The sequence below is a fragment of the Zootoca vivipara genome, chromosome 3, assembly GCF_965207765.1.
Source record: "Zootoca vivipara chromosome 3, rZooViv2.hap1.1, whole genome shotgun sequence".
Classification (NCBI taxonomy): Eukaryota; Metazoa; Chordata; class Lepidosauria; order Squamata; family Lacertidae; genus Zootoca; species Zootoca vivipara.
Window position 1 is genome coordinate 98,791,260 of NC_142586.1, and position 21,666 is coordinate 98,812,925.

Here is a 21,666-nt window from a genome sequence, read left to right on the forward strand (position 1 = left end):
ATAGCACTGAAGAGATTTTTAAAAGTACCCCTATATACCCTTCCTTCTGCAGAGGAATAATTCTCACACACAGTTAAGAAGAGGGGGGAAATGATATTGATATATTATAAACACAAAGCTTCCTTCTGCAGCTTTTGTGTCATACCTGCTAACAATATCAACCTAGACACATTGGCATGTGCAATGAATCTCTTTCACAAGTACTGATGGTGAAGAATAATAATTTCATACCTGTTTTCCTAGAGATATTTTCTTGAGACTGAGCTTGTCTTATAACGCCAGCGACGGTATTCCTTACTATCTGCTCTTCACTCTGCAGCAGCTGAACAACACATCTCCAAAGGTGTAATGTATCAGACAGACCTAAGTATTTACAAAAAGAAATGTTAGGAATATTTTTTAAAAAAAAAACAAACAAAACCAAAACAAAACAGAACCATAGAATCTTAAGAGTTGGAAGGGTTCCAAGGTTCATCTAATCCAACCCCTTGCAATGGAGGAAACTCAGCTAAAGCACCCAGATGGACATACAACCTCTGCTTAAAAACCTCCAAGGAAGGTTTTTGTATTTGTAAAATGTGCATAGCTGACAAATTCAGGGGGGGGGGGGTCCAAAATTTTATCAGAAGACGTTTTACGACATTCTAGGTTACTAAAATGCCAATTGATCTTAATGGCTGAAGTAGCTGAAACTGTACTGTGCTAGATAAAGGAAAGACTCTGCAATAGGCTCTATAGATTGCTGTAAAACACACTCGGTGGAGCCGCCCTTGTAGGTGGTCTGGAAGGCACATTTAGGGATAGCGTACAGGGACATGGTCCTAACGGAGTTGGCTGCCACTTCGCTACCAAGGTTTTTACTTCGGCTTATAAAGTCCTAACAACAACGATCAAGGAGCAACGCCCCTATGAAGAAAGGCCGCAGCGTTTGGGATTTTTTAGTTTAGAGAAAAGAAGTGTAAAAGGCGGCATGATGGAAGTTCATGGCATGGAGGAAGCGGACAGAGAAAAGTTTTCCTTCCTCCTCTCTCCTAACACTAGAACTCATGGACGTCCAACATTGGAAGGTTCGGGGCAGATAAAAGAAAGAAGCGTCTTCCCGCAGCACATAGTTAAACTGCGGAACTCACTCCCACAAGAGGCAGATGGCGGCCACCAACCTAGATGGCGTTAAAAGAGGATTAGACAAATTCATGGACGGGAAGCCATGACGGCTAAGCTCTGCCTCCACAGCCAGAGGCAGCAATGCTTCTGAATACCAGTTGCTGGAAACCACAGAATACGTGAGGTCTCTTTTGCTCAGATCCTGCTTAAGGATTTCCCACAGGATGGCTACTGTTAAGAACAGGATGCTAGACCAGATGAGTAAATGGCCCGATCCAGCAGGATATTCTTATTTTCTTAACTTGCAAGAGAGCCTTCTGAGTACTGGAGCCCGACTTTGGAATGTTCTGCCGCCACAAAGTCTGCCGACACTGACTTTGTCAAGTTTCTAGTGCCAACTGAAGACACACCTATTCGCTCAGTATTTTGATGTTTAAGTTGGTTATTTTGTTTTACTTTGTTTTACTTGCTCTTCTCCCCGGCTGAGGTTGTTTCGTTGTATATTTCATTGGTTTTAATGTGGCTTGCCCTAGGGTCATTCATTTCATTAAAAGTGAGCTAGAAATTGTTTGAATAAATTAAAAATATGAAGCATAGTTGCATGCTATAAAGTACTGTTACAGCAAATCATACCATGCAGAAAGGCCCATTTTCTACTGAGAGGACAGAACTTCCTGTGCTCTACCACAAAGTCACATTTGTTTCCTATAAAACTTATGCACATCCTTAAGATTTATCATGCCTCTTCCTGCTTCCAAACATAAACATAGGATGCAAGCCAACTGAAAATCAAGCATATATTCTGATGATTTGGGTGTGTGAGTTTATCATGTGCTTTGTTCTCCTACTGTAATCAGTGACATTTAGAAGCCTAATTTTGGCTTGCTTGTGGTTACACTGCTTAATTCTATTTACTTACCCAACAGAAGCTTTGGACTGGTCAGAAAAAACGGCGTAATGCTCACAAGAATCTCTGCAGCAGCTAATCTGAGATCTGTTTGCTGTTCATCTCCGCAGAAGGAAGTGACTATGCCAACCCATTGCTTCATCTCTGATTTCACCTCCTATAAGAAAATTAATACTGGCTTTAAAAGCCTGAAGTATACTTGGAAACTGGCAATTAGAGTCAACAAGAAGGGTCAAGCGCTATACAGTCGTACCTTGGTTCTGGAATGCCTTGCGAGTCGAACGTTTTGGCTCCCAAACGCCGCAAACCCGGAAGTGAGTGTTCCAGTTTGCAAACGTTTTTTGGAACCCGAACGTCCGACGCGGCTTCCGATTGGCTGCAGGAGCTTCCTGCAGCCAATCAGAAGTTGCGCCTTGGTTTCTGAACGTTTTGGAAGTCAAGTGGACTTCTGGAACGGATTCCATTCGACTTCCGAGGTACGACTGTACTAAAACTGGTACTAAGACAGGAACTAAAAAGTAATAATAAACACAAAATATGACATTCAGTTTCTAAAGAAACAGCAATTCATTCAACACAGAAAAGGAAACTCAAACCATTGCTTTGCCTTTGATGAAACAAAGAAAGAAAGAAAGAAAGAAAGAAAGAAAGAAAGAAAGAAAGAAAGAAAGAAAGAAAATAAAATTTGGCACAACAGGTGGGAGTTCACCACCACTGCTTTAAAAGTATAAAAACCAAAACAGCACTGCATAAATCAGCAGTGGACTCCTTTGCTAATTGTTCTGAGACAATTAACATCAAATCAATTCTGACATTGGTCTTCAACGTAGTACTTATTTATGCACTGCAGCCATAATCTCAGGTTTTTGTATATATGAAGCAATTAACTTTATAGGTTCATCAAAATGAACCTGAAGAACGGAAACTCTTAATTTATGGTCATAGTAAAACTGATGCAGACTTGATTGTTAAATGAGATTTCCTTACCTCCTGCTGATCTTGGACAAGATGGATGACCAACTTTGAGGCAAATTTGAGGGATATACTTTGAATTTCAATGCTGCAAAATAAAAGATTAACACAGATCCACAAAGGTAAGTGTGAAATAAATGTCAAAGCCACAGCAAAATGCAAGTCAACTGACAAGCAGTTTAGCAGCCAATAATCTCATTTTCACTTGTTACACACTTGTTACACACATTATTATTAGCTGAAGTCAGGGTGAAATCTAACAGTCCAACTTGTTACAGCTGCTCTGCATGTCAATATACAAACAGAAGAAAAATTGTTTTGCTTAGGCATGAGGTGGTTGTGCCTTGTGGATATAGAATTGCATCAAAGTATGACAAACCCTCCTCCTCTTAGAAACCAAACTATCTAAGAATATGGAAAGGTCTATAGAGCCCCGCCCTGTGGCTCGCCCTCCCATCAGATGCCAAACAGATAAACAACTATACAACTTTCCAAAAACATCTGAAGGCAGCCCTGTATTGGGAAGTTTTTAATGTCTGGCAATGGCTGGGGCAACCCAGTCAGATGGGCAGGGTATAAATAATAAAATTGTTGTTGTTGTTGTTGTTGTTGCTGTTGTTGTTGTTAACAACCAGTGCAAACGTGTGTAGTAAGATGCATGCCCAGATAACCTGCTTTCTATAAAAAGGCTAGAAGAAGAATCAGAATCATAGAGTTGGAAGAGACCACAAGGGCCATCCAGTCCAACCCGCTGCCAAGCAGGAAACACCATCAAAGCATTCTTGACATATGCCTTTCAAGCCTCTGCTTAAAGACCTCCAAAGGAGGAGAATGTTGTCATAAAAGTAGGCCAAGTAGTCAAACAGAAGATCTGCAAAAAAATACCAGCAGTTTTAAAGTTCTGCGGTAGAAAAGTTGATACACCTGCCAAATCTAAACCGAAAGATATGAATGGCCCATGACAGACAGTAGCAAGTGATGGATTCCTCTACCAAACGCCAAGTTCCAATACCAGATTTGTTGGTAGCATATCATTGGTGAAGCACTCATAACTATGTTGCGTAAAACCCTTTGAGGGCTGCTTTGCAATCAAGTGATATATAAATTTTATGAAATAAAATAAAAATATGGCCAAGGTAATTTATTAGTTAATTTTACAGTATAGATTAAAAATTCAGATCTCAAAAAAGAAAAGAAAAACACGCCTCGTGAGATCCCGGCATTATGATACAGCAATAACTATTGCCCCGAAACACTGATTTAGCATTTTAAACATGAAAATGCTGGTGAAAAAGAGAATTAGAGTAGCCCACTCAGCTGTCTGCTCAGCCTGTAATTGATTTAGACGAGTCATTGCTTCTTAGCCTCACTACCTCGCTATGTGCTTCTCAGTATGTATTAAAAATACCATAGGCGAATTATTAAAAACATGACAATGTTTGGGGCTTAACAAGACAGTGGGAACACAAATATTTCTCCTCTCCCACCCCTCGCATCAGTTTCTTTTCACTTGGCAACCTGCAATCAGTAAATATAAAAAGACAAAAGAGTTTACCTGTCAGAAGCATCTGCAATATTCAAAACCCAATGCAAGAATTCTCCTGCATTCATTTTCAAAGCATCTTCTGTTTCTGAAAGCACATTTTGCGGGTCCGTATGGTATAGAGCCTCTAATACCTGTACATAATAGCAACAAGAGGGGGAAAGGGTAAAGAAAATAATAATTTTGGCATGAATTGGATCCATTTCCTCCGAAATTATTATATGTTTTATTTACAGATTACAACATTAGTCATGCTGAGAGACCCGCTGAAAACGATGGACTTAAGTTACTTGCTTATTTGATTTCAATGGATCTACTCTGAGAATTCCCTACATTGGATAGCACCCAGTGAATTTTACAGTATTTGCATCCAGAGGGGGAGAGGGGGAACCACTATGCTTTTACCTTGCAAAAACATTCCGAATGCTTTTCCTTTACAGCCATCCGAAGGAGGATCTCCTCCAGACCAGACAGCAGACACAATGGAACTTTCCCCTGTTCTTCCGTCACAGATTTAGAATGTACTTGCTTCAGCCACAGAACAGTTGCTTCTAAGACCAACAAGCGCACTTCGCAGAACTCGGAGTGTAGCAGATGTGCAACTGACAAACAAGGTTTTGCTGTTTTTGGTTTGGCAGGTGAACTGTAGTTTGCAAATCCAGGATCTGAAGTCACTGTGAGCATAGACAGGAAGAGTTTGGTGATGCTCTGGAGATACTGAGGAAGTCCTGGCACTGCGGAAGAGTAGCTGATACCCGTTGCGAGTTCCGAATCTGAGATAATTGTGCCTATTTTATCCCAAAATCTGAGCAACTCTGTTCCTGAAGTAAAATACGATAGGGTGGTGGGATGAGGAATGAAAAAGGAAAGGTTGTCTTTGGTTATTACTCATAAAACTTGGAGCATAATCCAATCAAACTTGAGCACATTTAAGCAGTGAAATATTTTACTAGCTTCCTATGATATAACAAGCCCACATGATTTAGCAACAGAACGTATGTTCAAATATTGAGAGACAATTCCCCAAGCTTCATATTACTGTACTAATGTTTCAAAAATGAGAAATATTTCTTCAGAATTACTCAAGTTTTAAGTTCAACAATTATTTTGGATATTTAAGTAAAATATTAGTAGGTAGAACACTAATAAGTGGAATCTGAAGGTCTCCCCCACAACTTTGCAAACATGCAAGTGTTACATAGTTTCTTCAGGGTCATGAATACAGGGAAAAGGGAAAAAAACCTGAATTGTATTGCATGCCATAGGAGAATCATTTCTCATCTGTGCACAAATGGGGAACTGGAAGCCTCAACAATTAAACTTAGCCATTTTATTTTATTTATTGCAGGGGGTTGGACTAGATGACCATGAGGGTCCCTTCCAATTCTACGATTCTACGATTATTTTTTATGACATTATTCACACACAGATATTTATTTCAGTCCGAAGGCCCACAAAAAACGTTTTCAAAAGCAAAATAAAACAGAAATACAAAGGAAAGGGGTCCAAGGCGGTGACTATGTCTTATCCAGAGCATGTAGGTTTCTGTTTCTTAGTACTTCCGAGAGGAACTTAGCCATGGTAGTATCATTTGACCTATCTCCAAGGAGGTACTTAAGGTGGAATTTATAACAACATCATCATCATCGTCATCATTTATTTATTTATTTATACCCCGCCCATCTGGCTGGGTTTCCCCAGTCACTCTGGGCGGCTTCCAATAGAATATTAAAAACACGAGAAAACATCCAACATTAAAAACTTCCTTAAACAGGGCTGCCTTCAGATGTCTTCTAAAAGACAGATAGTTGTTTATTTTATTGACATCTGATGGGAGAGTGTTCCACAGGGCGGGCACCACTACCGAGAAGGCCCTCTGCCTGGTTCCCTGTAACTTCACTTCTCGCAGTGAGGGAACTGCCAGAAGGCCCTCGGAGCTGGACCTCAGTGTCTAGGCTGAACGATGTGGGTGGAGACGCTCCTTCAGGTATACTGGGCCAAGGCCATTTAGGGCTTTTAAGGTTAGCACCAACTCTTTGGATTGTGCTCGGAAACGTACTGGGAGCCAATGTAGGTCTTTCAGGACTAGCATTATGTGGTCTCGGCGGCCACTCCCATTCACCAGTCTAGCTGCCACATTCTGGATTAGTTGTAGCTTCTGGGTCACCTTCAAAGGTAGCCCCACGTAGAGTGCATTGCAGTAGTCCCAAGTGGGAAATAACTAGAGCATGCACCACTCTGGCAAGACAGTCTGCGGGTAGGTAGGATCTCAGCCTGTGTAGCAGATGGAGCTAGTAGACAGCTGCCCTGGACACAGAACTGACCTGCGCCTTCATGGACAGCTGTGATCCATTCATACCACACCTTTTCTCCAAGATCGAAGCAGAACATAAAGGTTTCCCCCTTTCCGTTTTATCTTCACAACCACCCTGTAAGTTAGGTTAGGCAGAGATGGTGGCAGGTCCAAGGTCACCCAGGAGGCCTTAGCGCTGAGTGAAGATTAGAAACTTCCTAGTCCAACACTCTAACCCATGGATAGGCAAACTAAGGCCCGGGGGCCGGATCCAGCCCAATAGCCTTCTAAATCTGGCCCACGGACGGTCTGAGAATCAGCGGTCTGAGAATCATGAGTAGAATGTGTCCTTTTATTTAAAATGCATCTCTGGTTTATTTGTGTGGCATAGGAATTCATTCATCCCCCCCCCCCAAAAAAAAATAGTCCGGACCCCACAAGGTCTGAGGGACAGTGGACTGGCCCCCTGCTGAAAAAAGTTTGCTGACCCCTGCTCTAACCACTCTACAACACTGCCTCTACACTAGGGGTGGGAGGATCTGTCCATTTTTGTTCTTTCAGCCCCTCATGTTTCTTAAAAGTGTGAATTTGGTAGACCTGTAGTAGACTTGTGTTCCAGAACCAAATTTCTCACCCATCCATCAGTTGATACAATCATTGTTTCAAATTGACAATGGATAATCACTGCAAAATGTCTTGTATAAGATGTCTTATAGCCTTCGTGTGGCTGCTGTGAATGAACAGGAGACTGGAAACTCCTAAACCAGGCAGTCCAGATGTGGACTGTCTAAAACACATGTTCAGAAGGCTGCTGGAGGCAGCAAATGAGGAATACCAGCAGCACCCAGCAGCTCATATGTGTGTTTTAGGCTCTGATTTAGACAACTACTTCACCGTTTGAGGGGTTTAGACCCTTTTTGGCTCCCAGTAGTCATCTATTTAGTTGGGGAAGGGGAGACTAAAAAAACACAAATGTTTTCACAGACCTCTGGAGTGCTGTTTCCATATGTTTGTAGCATCTCAAGCCACAGCCAAACATTTCTGACTTTCCCTTATACTCAACATTTTCTCAAAAATGTCTTTCCCAGAAAAACAAAAATCTCATTACAAATGAGTAAATAATCTCTGCGCTTCTACCCGATGAAAAAAGCTTTCCCTACTTCTATTTACTTCTGCCTAACTTAAAACAAACTCTTTTCCTTGGCCAATGCTATAACTTTTATTAAACCAATACACGTATTAATTTCTAAAGCAAATGTCTGGCTCCGTAACTTAAGGTGAATTAAAGAGGCACTTCTGTTTACAGACAAAACTATGCTGCTGGAAGCACAGGCTTTTAAACATTTTCTCCATACCAGGATGAAGAAAAATGAAAAAGGAATAGGAAGGAAGATAAAGAAATCTTAAAGGTAGGGTGGGAATTATACACATTGATACTTTGGGCATGACCAGAAGGTATATTCTGCCGAGAAAAAAAACAGTGTTGCTTCAAAACATAGCTATGCTTTTTCCAGCCGGAGGCTGATCACTGGCTACCATCTCAACAAAAATGATGCAGAGCCATTAAACTTAAAATCAAGAACCGAGGATCAAATCATATGGGTGACTATTGTTGAAGACAGGATGGCGAAACAGAGGCCCTTTATTTCTGGCATTCCAATGTTGTTGTTGTTGTTTAGTCGTTTAGTTGTGTCTGACTCTTTGTGACCCCATGGACCAGAGCACGCCAGGCACTCCAGTCTTTCACTGCCTCCCGCAGTTTGGTCAAACTCATGTTAGTAGCTTTGAGAACAGTGTCCAACCATCTCGTCCTCTGCCGTCCCCTTCTCCTTGTGCCCTCAATCTTTCCCAACATCAGGGTCTTTTCCAGGGAGTCTTCTCTTCTCATGAGGTGGCCAAAGTATTGGAGCCTCAGCTTCACGATCTGTCCTTCCAGTGAGCACCCAGGGCTAATTTCCTTCAGAATGGATAGATTTGATCTTCTTGCAGTCCATGGGACTCTCAAGAGTCTCCTCCAGCACCATAATTCAAAAGCATCAATTCTTCGGCAATCAGCCTTCTTTATGGTCCAGCTCTCACTTCCATACATCACTACTGGGGAAACCATAGCTTTAACTATACAGACCTTTGTAGGCAAGGTGATGTCTCTGCTTTTTAAGATGCTGTCTAGGTTTGTCATCGCTTTTCTCCCAAGAAGCAGGCATCTTTTAATTTTGTGACTGCTGTCACCATCCACAGTGATCATGGAGCCCAAGAAAATAAAATCTCTCACTGCCTCCATTTCTTCCCCTTCTATTTGCCAGCAGGTGATGTGACCAGTGGCCATGATCTTTTGATGTTGAACTTCAGACCATATTTTGCACTCTCCTCTTTCACCCTCATTAAGATGGTGGACCCTTCATGGATCACTGCCTTGTCATGGCGAAGGGGCTTGAATAACTCAGAGAAGCTATGAACTATGCCATGCAGGGCCACCCACGACAGACAGGTCATAGTGGAGTGTTTTGACTAAACGTGATCCACCTGGAGCAGGAACCGGCAAGCCACTCCAGTATCCCTGCCAAGAAAACTCCATGGACAAAAAGAACAGGCATTCCAATAGGCTTCTTGTATCGCTTCTGTTTTTTGGGAATCCTGCAACGTGTTTTTACTCTGCTAACTATACGTTGGAGTTCTGCTTTCGATCAATATTGAGTAGAATTTCAGTGACATAAGTGGCTATTGAAGACATTTTTATTTAAGAAGAACTTTCCTGAAATGTGACCCAGTCATTTTATGGAATAATAACCACAACTCCCATTATCCCCAAATACTGGTCCCATTGACTGGGACTGATGGGAGTTGGAGTCCAACAACACCTCGAAGACACCAGGTCAGGGAAATCTGTTATAAGCTGTAAGACACTTCAATAGGACATTGCATCTTCATCCGAGTTTCAACTGATGGTCAACATTCAGCAGCTACCAAGCATGCTCAGTTCTCAGTAAGCTGTATTTTATATTTCTGTTGCACACAACAGTGTTTTTCCTTAGTAGGTATTTACTTCTGCAAACCCCCAGGTTTCCAAAGCATTCCAATATCTCCCCAGCTGTGGTGCAAGTCCACAGGCGCTCAGACTTAATAGCTTATTAACTTCACTGTCATAAGAGCAGATTTTCATTTTACTTCTATCATTCTTATTAAAATAAAGCTCAGGATCAATAAAACAAGATGTTGATAAACAGTACATGAAAAAAAATGCAATAGCCTATTTTAGTACAGTACAGTTATTTAAAGTGTGACATTTACATGCACTTAAAATGACATGCTTTTTAAAGCAAAAATTCACTGGGACTGCACAGGAATGCAAGCCATCTTTGTTATCAAGAGCTGAGAAATACTATTCTCAACTTAGATCCAAAGTACTTACATGAGCTTTGATATTAAACTAAGATATTTGTGCCTAGTTATTTTTAATATATGGCAATTAAACGTTTTCTACAAAAAAGAAATAAATGCTTTGATGTTAGAACTTGGTTTGTTTTTATCTACCATCTCTCCTCCTTCAACAAAACACAGAGACATTTTTAAATTAAAAAGTCTTTAGCCATTTAGGAAATACAGATGACCCTGAAGTAGGTGAACCATATTTCATCTGCACAGCAACAGCTGCTTAATGTTTCACATTTTTGGCTGAATTTAAGCTGTGCACATTTGAATGCAGCGGTGGAATTAAAATGATAAGCAAGTGACAAAATGAAGCTCATAGGATGAGGAAGTGCCCATCTCACGTGTTCTACAGCAGAGTGAAGAAATGCCATGGTGCATCTGCAACAGCAAAACCAGCCTTCATTTGCCCCAGCTGCAACAAAACATGTCTCTCCCGTATTGATCTCTGCAGCTACAACAAGTGCTGTAACTCTCCAACAGTTTGACTTTACTCCCAATGGCACACCCTTCCACTGTCTCTCAAGACAAACAGATGCAAATGGAGGCAGGGTGGGCAGAAGGCAGATTGGAATCCACTAGTAGATCACTGAGTGATTTCCAATATACCAGTAAGGCTTCCCAGCTCCTTGTTGTCTACCAGTAGCAACCACAAAATGACCTTTCCTACCTAAATGAGGCTGCTGAATTTTTTTAGAAAAGCTTGGGGTAACCAGAAGTAGACTTGTGTTCAAAAGGACAGTGAGCAGCTCAGTTCATTCTGGTACTGGAAACAAATTGCTTTGCTCAGAATGTACTGTTCTTTAACCCAGCGTTTCTCAACCGCTGTTCCGCGGCACACTAGTGTGCCGCGAGACGCTGGCTGGTGTGCCGCGACGTGCGGCGACGAGAAGGGCGATTTGCATTGTCACGTGCCTGGCGTCCGCCAACAGACAGCGCTGACCCGCCGGAAAACAATATTTCTCCTCCTCTTTCCCAAAGCTCAGTGCAAACGAGCCTGGCAGCCGCCAATTCACAGCACTGACCCGCCGGAAAGCACTATTTGGCAAGTGTTTCTTACAGTCATAATTATAATATAGGGCGGCACAGAGTTAAATTTTTTAACTTTTTTAATGGTGGTGTGCCTCGTGATTTTTTTCACGGAACAAGTGTGCCGTGGCCCAAAAAAGGTTGAGAAACACTGCTTTAACCCTATGTCTTTTGCACCTAGGCCCTAACTGGTGGATCTCGAAGGTTCCAGTAAAATATAAAGCTTGAAGTTTGCCCACCTCTGCTGTACAGAAGCCCCCATGGGCAAGAGGACTGATAGCGTGGGAAAGGCAGGCAAGAATGTTTGCTCAACTCTATGGCTGTGTGCACATTACTGTTTATTCCAGCTCCAGTGTACTGTCACAGCCAAACACATATTGAGAGCCAGTGTGTGTGGTGTAGTGTTGGACTAGGAACTGGGAGACTGTGCAGTTCAAATGCCCAGTTGGCCATGAAGGTCACTGGGTGGGTGATCTTGGGCCAATCACTGCCCCTCAGCCTAACCTGTCTCACAAGGTTGTTTTGGGGATTAAACAGGGTGGGGGAGAGGACCATGAATGCCAACTCCTTGTAGGAAAAGGTGGTATAAAGATGCATTAAATCAATCAGTCATTAAACATGGTGTTAGCCACAATCCATGTGTTTCCTGCTGCTTCACGAGAAATACTTCTGTTTGACCCGCTTTTCCTCAAACCGGCTTCCATCCAATTTGAAAACATAAGTCATGGTTAAACTGAGGTGTGTACCCTTTGAGACAGGAGTCTGGCTGCAGGTGTGAGGAAGCAAATCGGGCAATGGGCATTGGGTGCAGACACCCTCCTCCCCCCGCCCACACTGTGTACAACAATGCACCAATGGAAATAACCTAGCATTTTAAGCTGCTGATGTGCACATATGTGCTATGCCACAATCTGGTTTTCCTGCTGCTGTGCAGGAAGCCACAGGCTTTAACTGCCTGTGGCACTCAGAAGATGGCCACTCATATTCTAAAAACATGCGCTTTGCAGGATGGGAAAAGCAGCAATGTCATAACCTGCTAGTCATGCTCAACATCTGTAAAAACAAGCAGTGCCTGGCATTAGGAACGAAATGCTCAAACTAATGTAAAAATGGTCACTGTCCACAAACCTAGCCAACTTTGTACTGCCAAATTAACAGAAGTTAGCTCAAATTGCGCCACAAACTTCCAAAGGCCCGACCAACTTAAAGAAGCACACATGATTCCGTGTAAAAATACACCAATGTGTTATGTTCAATATCAACTGACAGAGAACTTTGACCAGCTGGATTCACTGACCACAGGGGCCGATTCTTTGTTTTTAAATAATCTGCCCGCTGTCATCTACTCCCAAAGGAGTTCAACCTAGAAGGCTCAGCAGTTATGCAGTACTTGCTATTATATCACTATATAAAAATGGGTACGGTTATAAAAAGAGATGAAATATATACTCCGGCTGTCCCTTTTTTTTTTTTAGTAGCCAAGAGTGTGTGGGTGCTTGGGATAGAACATTCTCCACTTCGTGTTCCAAACCTGTTCTTTGGAGCCAAAAGGCTAGAGGGGCTTAAACATGAGACGGGAGAGAGGAAACTCCCATTAAGGAAGAAGCTGCTAGATGTTCGGTTTTCTTTAAAGAGGATCCAAGCGGAAGAAACTCCACACAGAGAGAAAAGATGGCAAAGTAGATTAAAGTTGTGGTTCTCCAAGTATGGGGCACAGGGAATTTAGAAAGTAGGTGTGAAGTTATAGATGGGGGAAGAAGATCCTTGAGCAAAGATTGACAGATGCTCTCAATCCTCACCCCAAGCAACAGAGGGTTAATGTTACAGTCCTCAGAATTGCTGTGCTAGCTGTAAGGAAGGGAATATATGGAAGTTTATGGCATTCGCACCACAGTTTCAGGTTAAGAACGGACCTCCGGAATAAATTAAGTTCTTAACCCAAGGTACCACTGTATACTCTTAATTTATTTTGATCATACTTCTCAGAAATTTAAGTAAAGAAAGTTAACATTACATCAGCATCAGCTCTGATATTTGTTTCTGCCCCTTAGTTTTGATTAGTGTGCACATATACCAGGATTTCAAGCTATTTTTCATGGCTGTTCTCAGTTTTTATGACTGTGAGAATGCTTCTTTAAAGAATGTTCAACTTTTTTAAAGAGCAAGTATGACACAAATACATTATTAAAATGATCTACAACTTACAACCGGCTTATCATTTAAATAAACAGTTCACTACCATTTTCAGCAATAGGTCACAAAAAACATATTTGGGGTTAAAGCAAAACAGAAATACAGCTGAAACGTATTTATTGCATTTGGCAGAAAATGAAGGTATAAGAACCATGTATTCTAATTAACAATGAAAACTGGAAAATATATTTGTCTTAGATAAGAAAAAGACTGAACGCCACTGTTAATGATAGCATGCCTGTGTAGTGCGAGAACTTGTTAAGGTATTTATGAATTACTGATGAAAAAATGCATGCAATCTCATTCTTTTGTTTTAGACCAGGCACCCCCAAACTTCGGCCCTCCAGGTGTTTTGGACTACAATCCCCATCATCCCTGACCACTGGTCCTGTTAGCTAGGGATCATGGGAGTTGTAGGCCAAAACATCTGGAGGGCCACAGTTTGGGGGTGCCTGTTTTAGACTGTTTTGGACTCTCACATCACTAGGGTTTGTGGCGAGTGAGGAGAGCGCATAAGCACAAGCACAGGTTCACATGACATGCTAAGCCAGAGCTTTCCAAACATTTCATGTTGGTGACACTTTTTTTAGACACGCATCATTTCAGCACACATTAATTCAGTTTTGTTAGCAACTAGCCCCTATCCAGCCCAGGGAGGATTGTGGGAAGCGTTAACGCTACACACCTACACACTGCAGCCAACACACTAATGTGACGTGACACAGTTTGGAAAGCTCTGTGCTTGGCCAAGCTTTGTCTCGGCTCAGCCCAGGAGTAAAAGGGAAGAGCGAAGCAGCTGGAAGCATCCCTCTGGAAGCTTGGAAGTTTGCATTGTATCAGTAAGTCATAGTTTGAGTTGCCATGTCACATTAACCAGTACGTTGGTTGAAAATAGTTTTAAGAATATGATAACCAAAGAATGTAAGAACCACTTGCTGGATCAGGCCCATGGGTGCAATGCATCTAAAGTAAATTACCGGTAAGTCAATTTACTTCAATAGGGCTACACAGAATATGGCTTAGCTTGGTATCACCTGGAGTATAGGTCTCTTTCTTTCTCTTACTGGCAAGAAAATGATACATTAGCTCAAACTCACCTTTTATTTTGGATTTCCCAAGGTAATTATTCAGCAGAATAAGTATATCGAGATACGTCGATCTAGTCACCAAGCAAGGATTTTGCCTAGAAACAAAGTCATTGGCATATGTTAAATGGCTTTAAAATACTTAAAAATTGCCCCTTAAACCAACAACCCATTAGCAGGATCTTGAATTCCTGTCAGGTCCTGCTCACATAAAATGTATGTAACCAGCCAATGTCTACATTACATTTCTAAATACAGTGGTACCTCACAAGATGAAAGCCTCGTGCAATGAAAAACTCGCAAGATGAAAGTGTTTTGCGATCTTTTTGTTGACTCGCAAGATGAATTTTTCTGCATTTTTTTTGCTTTGATTTGTTTAAATTGGAAAACCACAAGACGAAATTTTTGCAATACAAAACGACTCGCGGAACGAATTAATTTTGTCTTGCGAGGCATCACTGTTTTCCGAGGATGTTCTACCAAATGTTACAATGAAAAAAGCCACACAACCTATAGCAAAACTACTTCATACAGTCAAGTCATGGTCTATTCAAGGTAAAACTTTTTATATATTTTTCTCCCACTTTTACTCTGCCCAACCATTCAAGTTCTCTGCGTGGTTTATAACAAAGAATTAAATTATAAAACAGAGAAATACCTAAAAGCTAAAAAAAGTATCTAAACCTTACAATACAATACCAGAATAAAAACAACAGACGATAACAGTTTAAGAGATCTAGAAATACTAAACACTTTCTTAAAAGTGTGAAAGAATAAAAAGGTCTTCACCTGGTGCTAAAAAGACCAGAGTATGAGAAGTGCAGGTAGGTTCTCACGAAGCAAGACACAGTGATAACATCAAGAACCTTTATTGAAATAACAGAACTGGACAACAGGGCAAAGCAACTGCTTATATACATTTCTGAAGGCCTGAGCCACTCCCACTCCCAACGTGATTGGCTGTCTAAACTTCCAAGCTGCGAATCATGACTCAGAGTTTAAGGGCCAATGGCAGAGGCCCAAATCCTGAAATGTTCTGTGATTGGATATCATGTATCGAATCAGGACACAGGGGTTCAGAATCCTTTGTTGTTGTTTAGTCGTTTAGTCGTGTCCGACTCTTCGTGACCCCATGGACCATAGCACGCCAGGCACTCCTGTCTTGCACTGCCTCCCGCAGTTTGGTCAAACTCATGTTCGTAGCTTCGAGAACACTGTCCAACCATCTTGTCCTCTGTCGTCCCCTTCTCCTAGTGCCCTCAATCTTTCCCAACATCAGGGTCTTTTCCAAGGATTCTTCTCTTCTCATGAGGTGGCCAAAGTATTGGAGCCTCAGCTTCACGATCTGTCCTTCCAGGGAGCACTCAGGGCTGATTTCCTTCAGAATGGATAGGTTTGATCTTGTTGCAGTCCATGGGACTCTCAAGAGTCTCCTCCAGCACCATAATTCAAAAGCATCAATTCTTCGGCGATCAGCCTTCCTTATGGTCCAGCTCTCACTTCCATACATCACTACTGGGAAAACCATAGCTTTAACTATACGGACCTTTGTCGGCAAGGTGATGTCTCTGCTTTTTAAGATGCTGTCTAGGTTTGTCATTGCTTTTCTCCCAAGAAGCAGGCGTCTTTTAATTTCGTGACTGCTGTCACCATCTGCAGTGATCAAGGAGCCCAAGAAAGTAAAATCTCTCACTGCCTCCATTTCTTCCCCTTCTATTTGCCAGGAGGTGATGGGACCAGTGGCCATGATCTTGGTTTTTTTGATGTTGAGCTTCAGACCATATTTTGCGCTCTCCTCTTTCACCCTCATTAAAAGGTTCTTTAATTCCTCCTCGCTTTCTGCCATCAAGGTTGTGTCATCTGCATATCTGAGGTTGTTGATATTTCTTCCGGCAATCTTAATTCCGGCTTGGGATTCATCTAGTCCAGCCTTTCGCATGATGAATTCTGCATATAAGTTAAATAAGCAGGGAGACAATATACAACCTTGTCGTACTCCTTTCCCAATTTTGAACCAATCAGTTGTTCCATATCCAGTTCTAACTGTAGCTTCTTGTCCCACATAGAGATTTCTCAGGAGACAGATGAGGTGATCAGGCACTCCCATTTCTTTAAGAACTTGCCATAGTTTGCTGTGGTCGACACAGTCAAAGGCTTTTGCATAGTCAATGAAGCAGAGGTAGATGTTTTTCTGGAACTCTCTAGCTTTCTCCATAATCCCGCGCATGTTTGCTATTTGGTCTCTGGTTCCTCTGCCCTTTCGAAATCCAGCTTGCACTTCTGGGAGTTCTCGGTCCACATACTGCCTAAGCCTGCCTTGTAGAATTTTAAGCATAACCTTGCTAGCGTGTGAAATGAGCGCAATTGTGCGGTAGTTGGAGCATTCTTTGGCACTGCCCTTCTTTGGAATTGGGATGTAGACTGATCTTCTCCAATCCTCTGGCCATTGCTGAGTTTTCCAAACTTGCTGGCATAGAATCCTTAGTCCAGACTCAAACTCAGGCAAACACAGACCACTGAATACATAACAGTGTGGGTGCCAGGAGAGCCTCTCTGGGGAGGGCATCCAACAACTGGGGTGCTACCACTAAAAATATCCTATCTTTAGTAGCTACTCATTCCTCATCATTGGGAGAAGGCCTCAGGAGATGACCTTAAGAGTTAGGCTAGGTATATATGCCCTTGTACAACAATGTGACAAAAATTCTGTTTCCAAATACTGTCCTTTTGCTCACAAAATACGGTACCCTATATATTTAGGAACCTCCTTCATACTAGGCATATTCATAGAAACAGATGGCTCAAATCTGTGCATGAAACAGAATGTATATGCAGGATCTGGGAGGCTTGCACATCCACAAGGAATAATTTACCGAGACTCCTAAATGTCTGAACTGTTATGCAATATGCAGCTTTCCCCAAGTTTCTATGGAATCAATTATTATTAGGATTTCTACCTCCGTACCGTTTCCCTAGAACTCAAGAGACCATGAAGAACCACCAGCTATTCCTTAATCAGGCAACTTTCCATGGACTGATGAACTAATCTTAAGAACACAGAAACTCAAAGAGGAAACACTTAACTCCAAGACACCTGGAGGCAATTTAAGGGTAAGTACTTGGGTGGGGGTGGAAGGGAACTTAAGCAAGGAATTAAACACATGTTTGTACATTAACCATAAATCCACCTAGGACAGTATTCAATGGAAACCCTGAAATTAAGTTTAAATAAACCTAGGAAATTAATTGCTTGATGTACAAGCACTAAGTCATAACTCATTAATGAATAAATAAATATGTACATAGTGACTTTTGCCATTTGGATGACCTTGTGTTTATGTTTTAGTTGTCTGGTGCATTTTATCTGTGGTAAGTTTGTAAAATGCAACAGAATACATATTAGAATAGCTCCTGATGTTCTTTCTTTCTTATTCCCTATTAAATAGACAAACATTTTTAAAGGAAAGGTGAAACATCCCTGGAAATCATAAAATCAACAACTGACACGACCTAATTGTTTGACATCACTTTCACACATCATTAGTCATGTAACACACTTAAGAGAATGCAGGGACCAATATAATGATTACCACATAAACTACACCTTTGGTGTTTTGGCAAGGGTGATAGATCTTAATGAAACACAGATCTACTTCTAAGTAAGTCACTGAGATACTTTTCTGAGTTACTAAACTAAAGGTAACTCCTGTTCTATTGAGCAAGACCGGTGTGTTTCTAATTCCTAACAAGAGTGAGAGACAGTTGGTTTACGTTCACAATTAAATTATATCTCTGTAGAATGAAGTATTGGTTACTTGAATATCGATCTATTTTAATCAATAACTAGCTGTTCGGCTAATTATACTTCCGCAGTCTGCAATTCCACACATCCTTAGGTATCATGCCATACTTCACCCATGTTTTCCAGGAACGAGTCCAAGAAGTTTTCATTTGTTGCCCCACTGCTTTCCGCAGGAAAACCCTGTTTACTACTCAATAGAAACAAACTTCAATCGGGTTTTCTGAGGGAAAACGGAATAAATTATGTGACAAAGAGAAGGGTGGATGAACCCTTACTAAGAAGTAAGTGCCACTCAACACAATAGGACTTACTTCTCAGCAGACATGCGCAGGAATGTGTGGTCAATTTGGTAATAGGGAGAACACTGTGAGTTGTTCTAAATCATAGAATCAAAAGCCAGGGCGTGGACCACCTACTTTTGAAAAAATTGATCTCTCTATTGTAGTTTTTGTTATGTGAATGGTGCCACGGACTCCCTGGGTGGGGTATGTGGACCCCCTCGGGTCCGCAGACCAGCAACTGGGAACCACTGGAGAGATGATTAGTGTGGACAGCACTTGCAGTCTCCTTGCTCTAGAGCAGGCACCCCCAAACTTCGGCCCTCCAGATGTTTTGGACTACAATTCCCATCTTCCCCGACCACTGGTCCTGTTAGCTGGGGATCATGGAAGTTGTAGGCCAAAACATCTGGAGGGCCGTAGTTTGGGGAAGCCTGCTCTAGAGGTTTCAGAGAATGAGGTGGATGAAGGGCGGTACGCAAATTTAACAAACAAAACCTGTGGAGCTGAATATACATAGCCCACTACTGCATATTTCTGTATTCATTAACATTTAGCTGAGTTTACGTTAATGTTTTGCAGTGCAATGTGTCCAACAGCTATTGCCAGCATAGTTAATCCATGGTGTTCCAATAATATGCTCCCTAATTGGCAGTCTCAGCTTTACTAATTAATATTTCAATCTATTTACTAATTAATATTTCAATCTATTTGCCACTTTAAAGTACTGATCTATCCAGTGCCTTTTTTCTTTAAAATAAAAGTTTAGGGGTACTCTCATTTTGACTCAACCCCCCCCCCCCACCATTTTATAGTTCAAATAGGGAAAAATAAATACAGTAAATGGACAAAAGTACAAAGATTCACAAAATGGTTAGGGGTATGCGTCCCTCTGTGTCCCACCAGAAAAAAAGCACTGGATATATCATTACTCCTCCAACTTCTAAAATAGAAATTTTTACATGTATTTGAATGTTGTTGTTGTTTTAAGTTCATTCACAAAAATGAGATTCAGCTTCTTTGACCTGGCAATAGACAATAAATGTTTTAAAACAGCGACATTAGACTATAACACTTTTCTCCATATTTTCTGAGGGAAGGGGGGAATACAAAAAAAAAATGATTTCAACCCTTCAACCTATTATTAACCTGTGATAAATTCATTTATAGGTAAAGAGTTTTAACCTACCACTTAGCCAACCACAGTTTGGCTTCAATACAAGTTATGATGCTTCTCAGGCCTTGCAGAAAGTCTGAATTAGCCCTGTGTTTAGACTCCAAATAGGACTTCAGCAGGTGAAAGACCTACATCAAAATAAAATAAAGAAGTTGCAGACTGCTGTGAAAATATTTTCCAAATATCCAGTTCCTTAGCTTTTGGCAGTGATGAAAAAATAAGTCTACGGGGAATTGAACCCAGCCACCTGTAGAATGACCCTCTACAATTTGTACAGAAAGATCTTGTTGGCTCTGAATTAACTCTGAAGATACATCCTGAGTAACAGCATTCAACCTTCCAATCAGCTTTCATTTCACTGAGCAAACTCCCCACATTTACCCAGCTTTTATTTTCCATAACATGAAAAATTATGAAAACTGTCTAATACAATATGGACATCAACAGCAAGATAATTTGCACCAAAACCCAAAATGCACTATGTTTATTTACCATGAGAGGTATCGTTGCACATATGTAAAACAAGTAATCTCAGGAGTTAATAACATTAATACATTTATTTGGTATTAAAATTTCTAATTTTGACCCTGGTCTTGGACACTTGAGATGTTTAAGGACCCATATTCTTGCAACTGTAATTTGTTTTACAATGTTTATAATGTTGCATTTTGAATGGGTGGGGCCTGGGACCTTATTATTAATCATTAGGATACTTTCTCTCTAAGCAAAACCATCCAGTATTATACAATGTTACATATAGCCTCTTCCCGGCTCGTGGGAGGAGGTGTTGTGGGCGCCTCGCGGCCTTCACGTAGGGGGGGGAGTGGCTAGCATTCCCCCCAGCCCATTGGCCGCTCTCCTGCCGCGGCACGCCTGCGGCGCGTCCAATCGGGGCGCGCCGGGTGGGGCATGCCTTACCTATAAAGGTGAGCCCGCGGCAGGAGCTCGCCCTCTTGCCTCCGGATCAACTCACCGTCTTTCCTACTCGTTGCTCTGGTGGATCGCTGCAGGGATCGCTGCAGTCTCCAACTACTTCGACGCTGAAATCACAAAAACGGCGTTTTTAAACGCCACACCTTTCCTTTGAAACAGGCTTCGGTGCTCGTGCAGCAGCTTCTCCCCTTCGGATCGCGCCTCCTGCACAGCCCCGCGCACGTCGCCTTCAGCGGACTCCGGTTCCCTCGCTTGCCCGGCTACCATCCCGGGCGGATCGCTGCCGAAGCCTCCCCCGCTTGCTTTGCGCCTGTGGAGCGACACGGGGGCGACGCGAGCTAGCGTATCGCGAGCCAGGAGCCGCGGCATCAGCGTGCCGCATAATAAGGCTGCGGGCGTCACGGTCGGAACCGGACCACCTTCCGCTTCTCTGCTGCTGCCCCTCGGGTCTTTTTTCCAGTCTCCAGCGCCGTCTCTTCAGCCTCGGAACGCCGCCGTTTGCGGCTTAAGCCTCCTCCCGTGCGTCAATCGTGCCGTGGACACTCGCGGAAGTGCGGTATCGTTATTTTTGCTTTCGGGGGTTGCAGATAGCGGGGGTGGTGCTTGTGTTTACTTTCGGGTTCTGTGCCTTATCAACACGTGGATTTTGTTATTACTTGAGGCTGCTGTGGGGCCAGTGGGGTTGCCATAGCTACGGCTCTGTTTGTGTGATCCTAGTCTTCTCGCGATAGGTTGCGGCTTCAGCCACCCCTCGGTCCGGTCGCCATTTTGTGAAGGGCCACGTGGGCCTCATAGGCGGCCATTTTAAGCAGGTCATACTTGCTTCCTGGCCCATTTGCATTGCGTCGGTTTGCTTCCGGTTGCCGTGTAGAAGAGTTACTCGGCCAGGCTAGCTCAGGGCTGCTGTTGCTCCAGTCCTGCGGC

The 21,666-nt window shown here is 42.3% G+C and overlaps 1 protein-coding gene across 2 annotated transcripts in view; it reads right to left on the reverse strand.

The window, feature by feature from the left end:
• THADA (THADA armadillo repeat containing) overlaps positions 1 to 21,666 on the reverse strand; it is a 149,327-nt gene that overhangs the window by 22,348 nt on the left and 105,313 nt on the right. For both annotated transcript variants that reach the window (XM_035111204.3, XM_035111205.3), the window contains exons 30-36: positions 19,822 to 19,937; positions 14,565 to 14,650; positions 4,932 to 5,347; positions 4,539 to 4,660; positions 2,999 to 3,071; positions 2,024 to 2,168; positions 232 to 363 (exon numbers count right to left, since the gene is read on the reverse strand). In XM_035111204.3, coding sequence (XP_034967095.3) covers positions 232 to 363; positions 2,024 to 2,168; positions 2,999 to 3,071; positions 4,539 to 4,660; positions 4,932 to 5,347; positions 14,565 to 14,650; positions 19,822 to 19,937 — 1,090 coding nt within the window. The remainder of the gene's footprint in view (positions 1 to 231; positions 364 to 2,023; positions 2,169 to 2,998; positions 3,072 to 4,538; positions 4,661 to 4,931; positions 5,348 to 14,564; positions 14,651 to 19,821; positions 19,938 to 21,666) is intronic.